The following is a 16,476-nucleotide window of genomic DNA, read 5'->3' on the forward strand; positions in this document are numbered from 1 at the left end:
TGTCTCCACTGGATGAATACTGAGTACTGTCTTGTTTAGTTAGTGAGTGTTTTGTCTGACATCTTCCTAAGTCCAACTGGGTTACATGTTCTTGTCTGCTGCAGCCTTATTACATTTTTTTCTAAACTAAATACTTACTGTTGTTTCAAAATCTTCAGACATTGTGTTAACCATCTGGAAAAAGTCTGCTGCATAATAAAAAAGATTTTTATCTGGGTTTCCCATGATGCACCCTTTTTTTCAAATCCGAACAAAGATGGCATGTCTTTGCATAATTTACACTAAACACTGTTTCTGTCCTGGACGTTACCCTCATGGCTGTTTACTCTGTATTCCCTGCTGAGGCTCAGGATGCAGCTCATCAGTCAGTCATGGACAGCAGCACACTTGTTTCAGGCTGAGGGAGAAATGGGATTTCTAATACTTCAAGAACATTTTTTTAAAAAATATATAAACAACAAAATAAAAAATGGATAGCTGATTATGATTTTAATTGCATTTTAGCGTAAGAGGTTATAACTTTTGAAAGAAGAAATGACACAATCTTAAAAAGAAAGAAAATTCACTCAGTTCTCCACATTTTGCATCTGATGCCTCACCTGGCCAGCTATGACCAGTAGCTTTTGGAGACTTATGTGAGCTAATGTGAGCAAACGTAAGATACTTATTGGTGTCTCACTGATATTATAGTCACAGTCACACACTCTTCTCTACTGGTGTTACTGTTACACTTTATGCTTTAGCATTTAAAGTCTTTCTTTAGTCACTTGTGGCAGTGGCCTCTTTTCAGGGAACTTTACACAGTCTTGCTTTGAGCTGATAGGCTCATAATGGGGAGCAATGTTTCCTGAAACCCCAAGTACACGGGTTATGGAGATACACATACGCTACATGGACAAAAGTGTTGGTACACCTGACCATTACACCAACAGGGACTCTAAAGACATCACATTCTAAATACACAGACAGCTTTGTAGATGTAACGGCTTCCACTCTTCTGGAAAGGTTTTTTGAAAGATTTTGAAGTGTTTCTGTGGTAATTCTCTTGCATATTTGTGAGGTCAGGCACTGATGTTGGATGAAAAGGCCTGGTTCACAATCTCTGTTCCAGTTCATCCCAAAGGTGTTGGATGGGGTTGAGGTCAGGACTTTGTGTGGGCCAGTCAAGTTCTTCCACACCAAACTCATCCAACCCTGTCTTTATGGACTTTGCTTTGTGCACTGGGACACAGTCATGCTGGAATAGAAAAGGGCCTTCAACAAACTATTTCCACAAAGTTGGAAGCATAGCGTTGTCCAAAATGTCTTAGCGTGCTGAAGCATTAAGATTTCCCTTCACTGGAAGTAAGAAGCTGAGCCTGATCCGATAAAAAACAGCCCCATACATCCCCATTTTACTCCTATGAAAAATATAAGCTTTTATTCCACTGATGATTTTAAACCTGAGATAAATGTGGAGCTGTTTCCACAAGGGGGCGGTAGAGTCTCCTGTATTTTTTAAGTATGCAGCCCGGCAACACAAAAAGTCTTGTCTCTTCTCTTAACCCTGCTGTATCTTTTAGTTTTAATTTGTTTCTCTTCATGCTCTCCAACTTTAGAAGACAATACTGCACGCTTTGGTGTGTTATCTATTTATTGAGGATTAGAAAATGAAAAACATACCAAAAAGAGCCTGTGAAAACATGAAATAACCTTATACACTGAATATCAAAAAATTTATATAAACCACTGATAACACTAAGGCTAATGATGTAAACCTCTATGAAACCTTTACAAACTATATCCTCAGCAGACGCTGACGTTGGCACCATACAAGGAGAGTGTGTTCACATGTGGTGGTTCATTTTGTGCTTGTATGAGCAGTAACCTGAGCTTTGAGAGGTTGTTATTTACACTGAGATCTGATGTTCAGCTGCAGTGACTACGCAGTATTTTATGTATGCATTTTGGTGTGGTGTATGTTCCAGTTCTAGTTTTCTGGCTCCATGGATCAAAACCAGGTGGTGTGCTCTTCCTCTGGGTATGAATGTGCCAAGGCAGGATGCAAAGATGGATGACAGATAAATGATCTATAACTCGCTAAGAAAAGAGTTAGAGCCATGATGGATACATTTCTGGATAGATTAGATTATGACAGATGTTTGTGCGTTTGTGTGGATGGTTGCCAGGTTGGATGGAGGCCTGGTCAGGAGAGAGGTGGCAGCGATCGGGTGCTGACCGGGCTGTACTTCATCCTAGATGGTGATGGAGGTGGCTGGGTGAGGTGAGGCGAGGAGGGGGATGGACGAATGTGTCCGCCATGGTACACTCTGCCAGTCCCCGAACACTCTGAGACAGATGCTTGCAACCGACCTCTGGGCCTGCGCAGCTGAGGCGGGGTTAAGGAGGAGGTAGGCATGCGTTTGTACTGGGAGGGAGAGTGGTGGGAGGATGGATGGCAGGTGGGGGAAGAATAGCACCCAGGTGCAGAGTGACAACTGGGTGATGGGTGGCGACCAGGTGAGGGGTGACGGCCAGGTGAGGAGTGCCTTCCAGACAAGGGTTCACGGTTACTGGGTGGGTGTTCCCTGGTGTGTTTTGGTGATTTAGGTTCCATGGGCAACTTCTGTGTTTTGGGTGTTTTGGGTGATTTGGGCATGGGATGAGAAGAGGAGTAAGAATTGGTGCTGTGAGTGGGAAGAACTTTGCTGGGACAGGCAGAGTCTCCATTGTTGCCAACCTTGTAGAGGAAGACGTCATACTGAAGAGGTGGGCTGGTCTCTGGGTGTAGCTTGACGTCTTTGGGGAGGAGCACTTCCAGGCCAATAGTGACTCCATCCTGATGTGGAAATATGGTAAGTAGAGGCGGATGGAACAATGTAGGGACAGTCACAGAGGCAAAAAGTATGAAATAAGAATACACAGAGAAATACGGGCACGGACGAATGATGAGACAATGGACCTCTGGGCACAGAAACAATATCATCTGCAGTACAACTGACTGCAGTTGAAACAACACAACAAACGACAAACGACATTTACCCATCGGCTCATACAAAAAACTATAGCAAACTGTGATGATACAGAAACCTACTTAAGAAACCTGTAAAACTGGTAATATATCCAGTAAATTTTATCATGAAAAATCAGGACTGAAAAAAAAAACTGTCATCAGGACAGCTCTACTTTTTACTGTGCTCCGTGACTTTACAAAAAAAAGATGTGATAATGACAGTAGGTTGGCCCCCTTGGGCCTGTGCCCAGTAAGCCCATTCAGTAATCCATCAATGAACACAGGACAGATGACAAGAACAAATCAGCATTAGACATGTAGAAGAAAATGATAAAGATAAAAACAGTCAGATGATTAATGAGATGGGTTGTGAGTTTAAACAGAAATTATCCTGGACCACGACTGTGAACACACATCAAATGACTAAAGATGGAATTCGATTTGTGCAATCAAACAAATATTGCCTTCTAAAAGTAAACAAAGTAAAAGAAAGGTATGTCTGCCCTTATTAATGAAGACAGGAGACTGTCAATTAAAACTCTTCTCTTGTTCCTCTTGTGGCAGCTTCTGTTCGGGCTGGAGAGCTGTCCGTGGTGCTGAATGGGCTAGCGGCCGCCATTGTTTGTGTGGTGTAATCTGTGAGCAGCCCAGTGTAGCACAAAAGCAGGGTCAGCCGTGCATTCAGTTATTATTAGCATGGGAGTGGTTGGACAGTAGTTAGCTTCATCATGAGCAGACATGCAGAGAGGAGCGAGAGAGAAGAGAGCTCAGAGCAACACACAGGGGCAAGCCGGATAAAATTAAAAAGATTTATTCCAACAACCGGGAACTATAATCCTCCATGTATACCCAAAAAAGTACAAAAGAACCTCAAGAACATTAAAGTATTATAAATCACATTGAAAACCAAGACACAGCATGTGCGATATATGTATATAGATCCAAATATCAACTCCAAGCAATTACTTTGACCTCATGTAATCTAGACATATCCACTTATAAGCAATGTCAAACATGAATATTTTGCAAATACAGATTCACTTGATTTCCACTTACTTCTTTTGCAAATATTACGTTTTCAGACACTTTTCGTTGATAACACCAATGCATGCGGTCAGAGAGAGAGAGACAGTAAGGCGGGGCAGGCAGAGGTGAGGGGAGCGTTTGGGGAAAAGAGGAGAGGAGACAATAAAGGAGCGAGTTCATTGGCCAAAGACCAAGGCAGGGCATTAGTAGAGAGGAAAGTCAGTCATAAATTGGTCCAAGCTAGAGATTTTAGTCCAGCCAGATGCAGACAGAGGAAAGAAAGGAGGCAGCGGTGCCACTAAATGATCAGCATGGCACGGCAACCTTGTAAACAGGACTATTGTGCTTCTCAGGTTGTTTCCTTCAATTGGTTTTGTGCTCATTTTTAATTCTAGGCCCGATTGAACTGTTTGAAATACTTTGCACCATGTGAGCAATGTAAGCCCATCACAATTTGTTACTGTTTGTGTGCTCATTGAATATTTTAGTCTGATTCTCCAGTAGCCCACGTTGACAGATGGTGACATTATACCAGGTTGTTCTGGAGCATGTTTACCTCAGCGTTCTCCTCTGTGTTGTTCGGGGTGTGGCCTTGGTCGTGGACGACGGAGGTTGGACGGTTGTTCTCGTGTTTCGGGGAATGAGAGTTGAGGATGTTCATTGACCCCTCTTCCTTGGGTTGTGGGGACTTTGCCGGGTCCTCCTGCTTCTGAGGGTCATCCTGTGGGGAGAGCGTGTGACTTTTTATACTTTCCTGTCACGTAAATATACAAACACTGCTCCACACACACATGCGCGCACACACACACAGAGGACACACTGTGAAAGTGCATCAGTTTCTTGTGTTTGTATTTATGAATTTGTGTGGATGTATGTGCACCTGTGGGAAAGACTGTGCAGCGCTTCTGACTGGTTAAATGTGCATGTAACCCAAAAACTAAAACCAAAAACAAAAACATGCAGTTCAGTTATGTCCAAAGCAAAAATCTCCCAGAAAGCTTTTCTCTGAGTTAGAGAGGATCTTTCATGACCTCTGGCATTCAAAAAACTGCATTGCAGATTGTGTGTCTGCGGGGGCTTTTTAGCCTCCAGACCTGACATTTAGAGCATCCGGAAGTCACAGACACTCACCTACAACCGCTGAACATATATGCCAACAGTGATTACAGATGATTAAAAAATCAAGGCACACTTTATTCACTTGCCCAGCCAAATATGGGCAATGGAGTGAAAATGTGATTTTGAAAAAAATCCATCAGTTGTGCTTGTGTTTGTAGAGTGTGTGTGTGTTAAATGCAGTAAATGAAAGCAGTCAGAGAGCTACAAAGCTATTGTGTGTGTGTACATTTGCATGTGTCAGTTAGCAAATGACCAAGCCATCGATTAATTAGCTTGTCACAGACATATGAAGGTCAAGGGCACAGCAGGCAGGAAGTAGGACACTATTGATCAGTCACCCTGGCTACTGCTGGACAAAACTCACTAAATGCCCTTTCATACTAGCAACAAGTTCAAAAAAGCTTAAAATCATGGGAGGAAAATGTTTTTGTCCTATCATTCTCATAAACGCTGTCTATATCTGTGTGTATCTATGTGTTTACAGTTGCCTCTATTAACAAGATTCTTCAGTTTTTATTGAGATTAAAACTTAAGCCATGCATCAGTAGCCTTAGATACTGTGTTGGCTTAGTAACCCAGTAAGCGAGTATGACTGATGAATACCAAACAGGGGCACACATAAATCTGATTGCAACCCCCACCCCCCACCCACACACACAGACACACACAGACACACACAGACACACACAGACACACACACAGACACACATACACACACACGTGACTATGCATCAGTGCATACCCATTCATATTCACACACACATACACACACACATGTTTTTGCAGAATGAAAATTGACTTAATAGAAGCACTACATGGACGACCTTTGGTAGAGAACTGGGTAGAGTATGGGAAATCTGGTGCGCAGGGACCCTAAAATGGCCGTCTGAGCTTTATGGGCACAAGAGTGAAACAAGCAGTTAAAACAAAATGGAGGCCCGCTTCCTTATCGAGCTTCTCGGGAAGCTGTAGAGGCACAGGGAAGAGAGGCAGAAGTATACACAGCGGTGACTAAATCACACTTCTAAACAATGGGGTGCAGGAAGCCTTGCAGGAGGCGATTAATCATTTCACCTACAGCGCAGGTGATCAGACGCAGGAGGAGTTGCGGAGGTGAGGGTTGCAGCAAAAACGAGAGCCAGACTCTGGCACCTAGTGGTTGCACAGCAGGTAAGTTTGGAGCAAAGGCAGGGAGGAAAACTGCTGCAGGCAATGTGGATGTTTCCGTTCTGCTTACCTGGAAGTGGTTATAAGGGTTTCTGGGTTTATACTCCCAGGTATAGCTGGCTGTTGATGGCCTCTGAGGGGATCAGTGAGTGTTAAATTCCTTAAAAACTGTACATTCACAGCTGCACATGGACATCCCAATGGGAAGTTAGTGATTTAACAAGGTATCAAGGTTATGTGAGTTGTTTGCATGACACTAGTTGCGTGTAAATGCTGTGAATACAAACAGATAGATGGCCATGCTCAGAGACACAAAGACAGACGAATGTATATAAAAAATAAAACCCTACGGACGCTGGCAGAGAGAGAGCACAGGACAGGACATCATGAACAAAGAGCACAATAGATGGAGGTTATAACAGAAAAGAGACAAAGTAAAATCATAGATGCAGATAATGGGACAGAACGAGTTAGATGAAGACAATGACTGGAAGGAGAGAAAAAAGGGAGAGCAAACATGAGGAGAGTTGGGGCGTACCTGACAGATAATGTTGTCATAGTACGCCAGGTTGTGAGTGTGAGCTTGGGGAGCGGGCGGTGGGGTGTCACACAGTTTCCTTACGTTTGGCTGCGAGCCATCGGCTGTTGTGGAAACTGAGAGGCCGTCCGTCTGTGGCTCGGTGCTCTGTGGGCGGTACTTACTACAGGAGGGCAAAGAGAGAGATTTGTGTGATAAATATTTAGCAGTTTTTTGTGTTTTTTTTTTTTATTTTGTGCACTTGCATCACCACAGGTCCACATTGTCCTACGCTGTTCTGCGCAGTGTGAAACTGGGGTTAAACCATCTGCTAGAGACACATATCACAAATTTATCCTGCATAATTCACTGCTTACTAAATGGAATTAGATCGACTCTGAGGGCCACTTTGAGAAACCTGATTTTATTGGATGGATTTTTTCTCTCTGTTCACCACTTGTTCACTTGTCTCCATCTAAGTTTAGCTCTATTCTGCCCTCTCTCCCTCTCTCCCTCTTCTTCTTCTCTTTATCATCACTTGCTAGGTTGCTAAGTCTTAGAGGAATTAACACAGACATAGTCACAGCTACCTCTCTCAACACTCACCACACAGTGTAACTAAAAACACATATTTTTATATTCTCGCCTTTCTGTCGCACACACACACAGACCTGCGTTTGCGAAGGCGCTTGTTCTCGTTCTTGAGGTGGTGCAGCCTCTTGGCAAAGAAAACGATGATCATGAAGAGGAGGATGAGCACCAGGGAGGCCACGCCCACCACCACACACAGCACCTGGAACTCTGTCACCGCCCAATCACACCGCGTGCCTTTGTTCCAAATGTAGTCCTGCATGTTGCACCTGGATGCATAGCAACAAGGTGGAAAGATTGCCTTTTTTTATTTCATGTGACAATGAGATAATTGCTTGTGAGGTCAGAAAAACAGCACTGAAAAACATCAGTGTTCCTCTCTCCTGACCTGCTGTATAAAAGAAATCCAAGAGGTTTGAGTGTGTACCCACTGTACTAGCTATTTACCACATATGATAGTATGTAAGGCAGAGTAAAGAGTGTAAAGTGGTACTCAGCACTGATGACACGGTGTCCTGAGGTCTGTCCAGCAAAGCAGGGATTCGGCATGCAGCCCAGCCGTTAATGAGATCAAAGGATCAGGAAACGTGTGTGCTCATGTGTATGCGAGCGTGGGTGTCTTTTCCATATTCCTGTCTGTTCTCCGTGCAGTTGCATGCCAGTATTTGAACGTGTGCATGGCATGAGTGAATGTGTATACATGCCAGTGTGTGATATTACTCAGCAGGTACGGTGAGATGAGCAACAGTTTACCTCCAAGCTTACAATGAAGCTGCTGGATAGGACAGATGGTACTGTCAATGTGTGCTGTGTGTGTGTGTCTGTGTATGTGTCTGAACACGTGTGTATGTGAACTAGGAGTATGTGTGTCTTTTTTTACATGTGCGTTCCTGCATGACCTTAATGCATTGTCATCTTCCTGTAGGAGAAGATGACAGTTCCTGTAGGACTGTAGAAGTGTATACTGTGTGTATATCAGTCATCACACACACACACACACACACACCCTTTACCCTTGCCCCCAAAACTGAGCTAATCCTTTGGTGACCCTGCTGTGATCTTGACAAACGGTCATGACATATTAAGCCAAACTCTATCTATGTGCGTGTCTGTGTTCTCAGTGTTTGTATGCTCTTCTTAAGTGTGCCCTAAATCTTTTCTTTTGTGTTGGAGAGGTAACATATTGGAAATCATCCCAACATGACAAATTAAAAAGAGGAATGACCCCCACCCCACCCCACCCCACCCTCTGCTGCCACTCACATACTGTATATATGCATGTATATTAGCATATGCTACTTATCCTTATTACAATTTATCTAAGGGCAAGAAATTTATCTGTAAATAGCAAGTGTTTTTCCTCACCTGCAGAAGGCTCCCATTCCTGCCACCACGGTGCACACTCCTCCGTTAAAGCAGAAATTGGGTTCAATATCACACTGAGACACACAAACCCCAGGTCCAGAGCGCACAAAGCCCAGTCTACAGCCATCAGCTCCTATGGCACCTCCTAAGCCTAACCCATCACCCTTCTCCAGTCCTGGCATGGGAGTGGCGAATGAGGAGGGCCCGCTTTCCACATTAGGATTGACATTGTCAGGAACAGCAGGAGAACCAACCAGCAGTGGATTCTCATCCTCCATGTCGGCAGGGGGTGAAGGGGTGGGCTCAGGTACTGCGATCACATCTAATGCAGAGAGGTCGTCGTCAGGGGACAGGTAGTCGTAAAAGTCAGAAAGTGTCCATGGAGTTGGGGGTCCCCCTTTTTGCTTCTGGGGTTTTAGGGCTTTGGGCCAATCATCAGAGGGCACAATATCTGGCGCAGGGCTGTGAAACTCCACGGTGATGACGTCTTCAGATAAGGGGTTTCCGGGCTGGTCTGGACCCGCCCCTCCAGCAGTGAGCTCCTCCCCCACAGGTGGATCCTCCTCTACGAAGTCAAGGTGGGCATGTTTATGAGAATGGTGGTGTTTAGAGCTGAGCGGGAGTTTAGCCCCGAGCCCGAGTCCTGCTCCAATCAGGTGCTCTCTCTCTGCTGAGTCATCACTGAGCACCATCCCGGCATTCAAGGCCTCCTTACTGACAGATGATTGGTTGTGGTGATGGTGGCGCCTGGTCAGTGAATGCCTCCCTGTTAGTCAAACACAAAAGGCGTCAAAGAGTGTTACAAAAAGTGACTTTGATGTGTAACATTGATTGAATCCCCTTTTAACATAACTTGCCATCAACACTACATCAGTGACTGAGGTATTTTCCATGATCTTATCTAAACATAGACAGACAAAGTCTTGTATACACACATGCAGCTTTTTTTGGATTGGAGCTGATCCCAAGGTCCCAGGCACAGTACAATCAATCTGTATTTTGTTTGATAAAGATTGTAGCTCAGGAACGACACATGAATAATTTAAATAGTTTCCTACAGTATTCTGCAGAGAAGCCTTAAAGCTTTCTCAGTCTGGTTTTTGAGGAGAACATTGTAATGTCATCACATCCTTCACTGTAAATTCATCTGATTTTGACAATAGACGGTACAATTAAAACACAATGTGCAATGTGTACAAAATGTGTTTTCATGCGAGTGCTGATTTGTGAAAATGTTTGGCTCCTGCTGTGGTTCAAGTCTAAGGGCTAAGTGATTAATTGTGAAAGAAATCAGAACAAGAGCTGAAGACTGCCGTGTAATCAGACTGTGGCGATGTAAGATTAGGCACATTGAGTGATGGACTAACATGCTCTGTTGACCGAGACTGGGTGAGGATTAGATTAGGATTTAGTGCTATAGGTTAGAGGCTGACTGGTCAGGCACTTCTCCTTCTTCTTGGCCATCTGTAGAGAACGACGCACATGCACACACACACACACACACACACACACACATTCTGGCACAGAAGCAAAGAGACAAAAAGAACAAGAGAGAGAGAACGGGATCTCTTAAATACCTATTAACATGCAGTAGCCACCAATGGGCCAGTCACTGAAAACTCATGATGTGCATCCAGAAATACCAAACCTGTTGGGCTGAGTATTGGGGAATATCAGCTGCTTATCACAAAGACAGAAAACAAGGAGAAACAAATAGCCTGACTGTGACAAAATCCACCTACTAGCACCTCTAAAGCTAATTTCTGAACTTTTGTTGACTTTTGTTATCTTTGGACAGAGCTGGTCTTGCTGTTTCCAGACTTTTTGTTAAGCCAAGCTAACTGGCTGCTAGTGGTAGCTTCATATTTATTTCATATCAATTTTCTCATTGAATGTTTGGCAAAATGGCAAATTGGTGTTGGTGTTTTTCTCAAAATGTCAACCTATGAAGAATGACAGAAAGAAAGATTTGTTTTGCATTGGAGGTAATATTGCCATAAATTACTGCATTTCAAGAACCCATTTCTTCACACTTTTCCACTGGCACATCTGCACAAGTGACCAAACTCAACCAAACACTTGGCTGGACAGTCTCTCTCCCACTGCCGCCCTGAAAATCACTGTGTCCAATGAGATCACTGCTTTCAGTGTCTGGAACTTCATTCAGAGCTAATGCTAAAACCATCTGAACGTGCCTCAAGTCACGAAGGCTAGTGACTGAGAAACCATGAGATTCACCTCTCTCTCCCTCTTTCTCACACACACACACACACACAGATTCACAGACACACACACACACACACACACAGTTGCCATGGTGAGATGTAAAGGGGTGCCATGTTGAAAGGAGGAGCGGTGTAAAGGAGTTGCAGTGGAAACAGAGAATCCAGTGTTCTCTCTCTTTCTCTCTCTTGCTTTTCAGTTAAACAGTCAGTAAGTGTTGATATGCCAACTCCATCTCTGGGAAAAACTGAGGTGGAATGAACTTGAACGCTTTGCAGTTCGTCAAAGAGATAGACATGCTCCACCAGTGTAAACTGATTACAGCCAATTCAAATTTCATTTAAAGGTTTAATCCGCCAATTTGTTCGCTTTGAGATTTAGATGCAGTTTCCCATTCGCAGCTGGCAGTCTCAGAGCGATTACACGAGAAAAAGGGAACATGAAGAGATTACAGGAGCAAGACGGGCAAATTGAAAGCATGAGCCCCTGCTTAAAAATTTGCATCTCTGAAATGCTACGGTTTGTGCCTTTAACTGCTGCTCAGCTCTTCACCTCTGGCATCACACTGAGCATTTCACCATGGTAACATGTTTCACCTGAGGTCAATGTAATTGGCTACAGTGCAGATTCCCAGCAGCCTTACCAGCGGGACAGAGTGGGAATAGGTGTCCTGTGCATAGTTGTTGTTGGATGGAGACACAACTAGTCCTACTTTGTACCTACACACATTCACACACATAAACCTGATCATGGACAACTAACCAAGAACCACTTAATTAACATTTAATACAACATGCAGCCTGTACCCATTTAATGGTGTGCACCCATTAATCTGGGTGAATTTTACTTTTTCTAAAGTATAAACAGTATTCTTCATCTCTGTGTGTGTGTGTGTGTGTGTGTGTGTGTGTAAGATGGAGTCAGGGTAATGCTGATGATCTGATCTATTGTGACATATCATGAGCTTTCTTGGGCTACAGGGCAGATGGACCTCACAGTATGCATTCACTCAGACAGTGGACGCACACACTCACATGCAAGTGCACCCAAGAGCCTGGATTTGATCCATATTGGCTTACAAGGATATCACGGACAAGGAAAGCTGTGTTTGTCTATGTTTGTGTGCATGCAGGGACTGATTTATTGGTTTTATACCAAGCTGAAATGAGCAGCCTGGCAAATTTGTACGTTTTGAAGACATGCATTCTTTTCCAAATTGATTAATAGAGAAAATAACTGGCTAATTAATCAATACGGTTTTAAGTGACCATTTATGATGACAGACCTGCTATGAAAGCAATATTTGCTGCAACTCATGCGATTCTGTGCATGAGTGAGTTGCAGCATGTGCTATACTTGGCTTACTTGGAAAATGAGGTCATCATAGTTTACTGAGTTCATACACAGTCACCATAAGCGTTTATAGGAACATTCAAGGATTATTAAGGCTATATTTTCAGCTGTCTGTCGTTAACGTTTAAGGCTCACAGAGAGGATATTTTCCTCAGGTGGCCAATGAATAAATGAAGATTCGCCTGCATTACTCCTAATAAATCACATAGGCTATCGACAGCCACGTGCTGCCGGGAGTTTAAAGAGCGACAGACAGGAGGCCGGGCGTGTAGCCTATTTACTGGTCAGTATGTCACAGTGTTAACGGGCGGTTACCCATTGAGGGCGCGAGATGCTGCGAGACAGGAGAGGAAGGCAGTACAGCGGCAGCGCGTTCCCACGTGAACCCCGGCGACCCTCTGCGTGCACGAGCCACCCTGTTGCTGGGCAGCGGCCGCCTCGCTCGATTCTACATCCCTAAGATTTTTACACATTTACGCCACTCTCAGCGCGTGCGCTTATGTGTGTGTCAGACAGACAGACAGACAGACAGAGCAGAGCATAGACTGGTTGTGTCAGATTTTCGTTTCCTCACTGCCTGTCTCCGTGTCTCAGGGGGATGGACAGTAAATGAGAAGGCTAAGTGGGGCGAGTGGTGTTGCGTGCCCGGTTGTCTCGGGCTTCCCCTGGATGTCTGGAGGAATTCACTCCCTGAATAGACCTCCTGTGGCCTGGCCACGGTGCGCCTAATCCAGACTTTGTCTGGGCCACGCACCGCCGCGGCGAGTCGCAGCTGCAGCAGGCTCCTGATCTGTCAAATGTCTCTGTCTCTCTGATGATCACCCACGGCGCTTTATGTCTTCTTTATACAGATGTGGCTTACAGCTTACAACATTTAGAACAGTTACATTTAAATTGCTAGAGGAGGAAGAGCCCCCCCCCCCCCCCCCCACACACACACACACGCGCACACACCACCACCATACACCCCGAATGGACATACATTTGGCCAGACCAAGTCCACTGCCACTGGTTCAAGAGTCATTAATGATCACTGCAGCAGCCCTCAGCATGACAGACAGAAAATATCACGTCACACCACTGGATTTGTCAGCGAAGCGAAATGATTGATTGACAGTCTTTTGAATGCAATGTGATCTGTGAAATGAGCCCACTGACATTGCAAATGCCATGGTTTATGAATGCAATTAAAAAATATAAGTGCTCATACGAAACAGAATTCAAAATCAGCCTACCAGTGCCTTGCAGGTTACTATAGGCTTAAAGAGTGTCAGTGCTGACAATAGAAAAGATTACTGATTTTTTTCTATCAGAAAAGATTAACCATCAGTGTCCAAATTATAAATGGCAGTTGCATCCCCGTGCCGCACGCATAAATATTTGCATTTGTCATTTTCCATGTCATGTGAATGCAGGTGTGATTTGATTCACGCACGTGCGCGCGTGGTACAAACGCACACACACACACACACATATGCGAAGGGTGGGACTCCAGCGGACTTACCGTGAGCAGACAGGGGAATGATGACCATTGAGATGGTCAGCAGCACCTGCCAGGTCCCCAAACGACTGTCACGGCGCGCCATACCGTAGACGATCCCTATGACACACGGATGCAAACTGTGATCCCGTTCCCCGCCGTGCCGCTCAGATGGTGTGGCTGTACGATAATCCTCGCAGCGTATCCTGCAAAGTTCAGATCTTGCTAATTTTCGCCATGTCGCTGTCACACTCCCCAACGTTTGGCTTCTCTCACAGCTGTTGTGTATGTGTGTGTCTGAGCCGTTTAACGGCTTGGATTCGGTTCCATTGTACCGAGCGGGTGCCCTTTCCTCCACACCTTTAGCGCGCGCGTATCACTCTGCTCTTTGGGGTCCGTCGGCGGCACCAGCAGCACAGGGAGTAGGTGTAGTAGTAATGCGCGCGACCGGCAGAGGGTCTGCAGATGAGATTTTAATGAGCCGGGTTCGTCGCTGCCTGCCTGCCTGTCTGCATACGGTCCGTTAAACCTTTTCTTTTGGCCACAGAGGCGGTGAGAGGCAAAGCACGGCAGGGGGCGCGCGCACAGTGCGTTTAGGTGTCAAAGTGCCAGCACGCACACACGGACACACACCCGAGCAAATGCTCGTCAGTCAGTGTCCAGCCTCAGCCTGTTATAGGTGATGTAGAACGGGGCTGAGTGGGGGATTTAAGCCGCAGCGTCTGTTGTCACTGGAAGTCAATATGCTCCATTTTACACCTCAGTTAATGTGTGTGAACATCATGTCCAAGAGTCTCTCTCGCTCTCTGGGTGGTGTTCATATGTCACGGGGTTATTTGGGTGCATGTTTCTTTTAGCCAGCAAAGCGAGGTGTGTGTGTATGTGTTTATATGTATGTACACAGGGAGTCGATAATCCTCTTACTGTTATGCTGTATTATGACATAGACTCCAGACAATTGCAATCTGCTGCTGTATCACCCCCCTCACACACACACACACAGAGATACACACACACATTTCCCTGACCAGTAAAAGCTGTAATTTCTATTAATTCACTCATCCATTTCTCTCCCCTTCCCACAGGACACCAAACGACACACACACACACACACACACACCACTCATTAGATTCGACTAACAACCTAAATGCCATCATTTTTATTTCATGCTTCCATGTCCACACATGTCACGACTGCTGTGTGACACTAATCCATTTTCTCGTTTCTCTGTATCCTTCACTGTCACAAACAGCTAACTAAATGGCCTGCACGGTACTGACTGCCCACTCTCCACCTAAACGAGATTATGACAAATTCATTATGAAATAATTAAGACCAAATGCTCTGTCTCTGGTGATAAAAACGCAGCTTCAAATATTACTCATTGAACTGACAGTGATTTGATCCCATTCCCTGCTGCGCGCTGCGTCCTGCTGTTCCCCATCAGTTATCCTACAAAATGTACTAAATTTAAACTGAGCCCATACCTCAAATCCACATTGTAAGCGACAAAAGAGTGGAATTATGGGCAGAGCGAGACAGAAAAGGGCAGCCACATGAGGGGAAAACAGAGAGAGAGAGAGAGAGAGTGTGATGGGACTCAGAGGATGGTCAGACATGGGCAAATGTTGAAGGAGAGGTAGCTGGAGAGCGGTGGAGATGGAGAAACAGAGAAATGTTCACTGATGCACTGCCAAACAGAGCAGAACAAAATTGCACCCCCCCACCCCCACCCTCAAACACACACACACACACGCACTGATTTACCATGATATACACAAACAGTTACATACATCCTGTCCTTAGACCCTTGCTCTTATTGGATTTATTATTTCCAGGCTAGTTACAATCAGCAGGATAGGTTAGTCTGCGGACTGTATGGGGACAAAAGTGTTGTTAGTGCAGGATGAACAGATGGATCTTACTAAGAACCAGAATGGGAGAATAGCACACCTTGGTCGATGCCAGACACTGTGCGTGCATGTGTTTGTGCATGTTGTGCTCAAGCCACGTCAGTATTTCCATCCTGTTCCTGTGTGGAGCAGTGAGGGGTGGACAGGATGTCCAAATCCCCTCCAGTGCATTCCCTGTGTGTCAGTGAGTGTGTGTCAAAGGTTGCAACACCCACTCTGGGGCGAAGGAGAAGACGATACTTATAAAACTACATCCACATCCACAAAGCCTACAATATGCATGGCTAACAATGAGCAGGTAACAAAGCGTGGTCTCCTCAGAGCAGCAAAGTCTATTTTCATCGTCCACTGTAGGCTGGAAGCTTCATTTCCATAAGTACACACCAGCTTTCATCATGTTCTGAATTGCTCCTTTGGACCTCAGTCAAAAAAAGACAACCCAATCTCACAATGTCATAGCAAAACTATTGTACTTCAGCAACCCTTGATGATCCTTGTTTATTGTTATTTGCATTTAACGACATTTGCATGTTCAGTCTGTTAGATCATCTCATTGTGCATCATTGTGTGTGTGTGTGTGTGTGTGTGTGTGTGTGTGTGTGTGTGGTTGTGTGTATATTTCAAACGTTTTCACACTAAAAACACGTACAGAGTTTATCAGAGTATGTTTGCCTCTGCTCATTGAAGTTGCTGCTGTTGTAACATGTCACCACCACACCTTCAGCTGTC

The 16,476-nt window shown here is 44.8% G+C and overlaps 1 protein-coding gene across 3 annotated transcripts; it reads right to left on the minus strand.

Moving 5' to 3' along the window:
* Positions 1-1,627: 1,627 nt before the first annotated feature.
* Positions 1,628-14,563, minus strand: cspg5b (chondroitin sulfate proteoglycan 5b). 3 transcript variants are annotated; one of them, XM_046418510.1, is made up of 6 exons: positions 13,858-14,563; positions 8,778-9,543; positions 7,493-7,681; positions 6,927-7,005; positions 4,575-4,739; positions 1,628-2,818 (listed from the first exon to the last, which is right to left on the minus strand). In XM_046418510.1, exons 1-6 carry the CDS (start codon positions 13,937-13,939, stop codon positions 2,186-2,188), a joined length of 1,914 nt encoding a protein of 637 aa, XP_046274466.1. In that variant the 5' UTR covers positions 13,940-14,563; the 3' UTR covers positions 1,628-2,185. The 3 variants fall into 3 exon arrangements, with proteins under 3 accessions (XP_046274466.1, XP_046274465.1, XP_046274467.1); XM_046418509.1 differs by having other exon boundaries at positions 6,843-7,005; positions 13,858-14,562; XM_046418511.1 differs by lacking the exon at positions 1,628-2,818 and adding an exon at positions 3,328-3,628 and having other exon boundaries at positions 6,843-7,005; positions 13,858-14,557.
* Positions 14,564-16,476: the final 1,913 nt, after the last annotated feature.

This window comes from Scatophagus argus, chromosome 17, assembly GCF_020382885.2.
Source record: "Scatophagus argus isolate fScaArg1 chromosome 17, fScaArg1.pri, whole genome shotgun sequence".
Classification (NCBI taxonomy): Eukaryota; Metazoa; Chordata; class Actinopteri; family Scatophagidae; genus Scatophagus; species Scatophagus argus.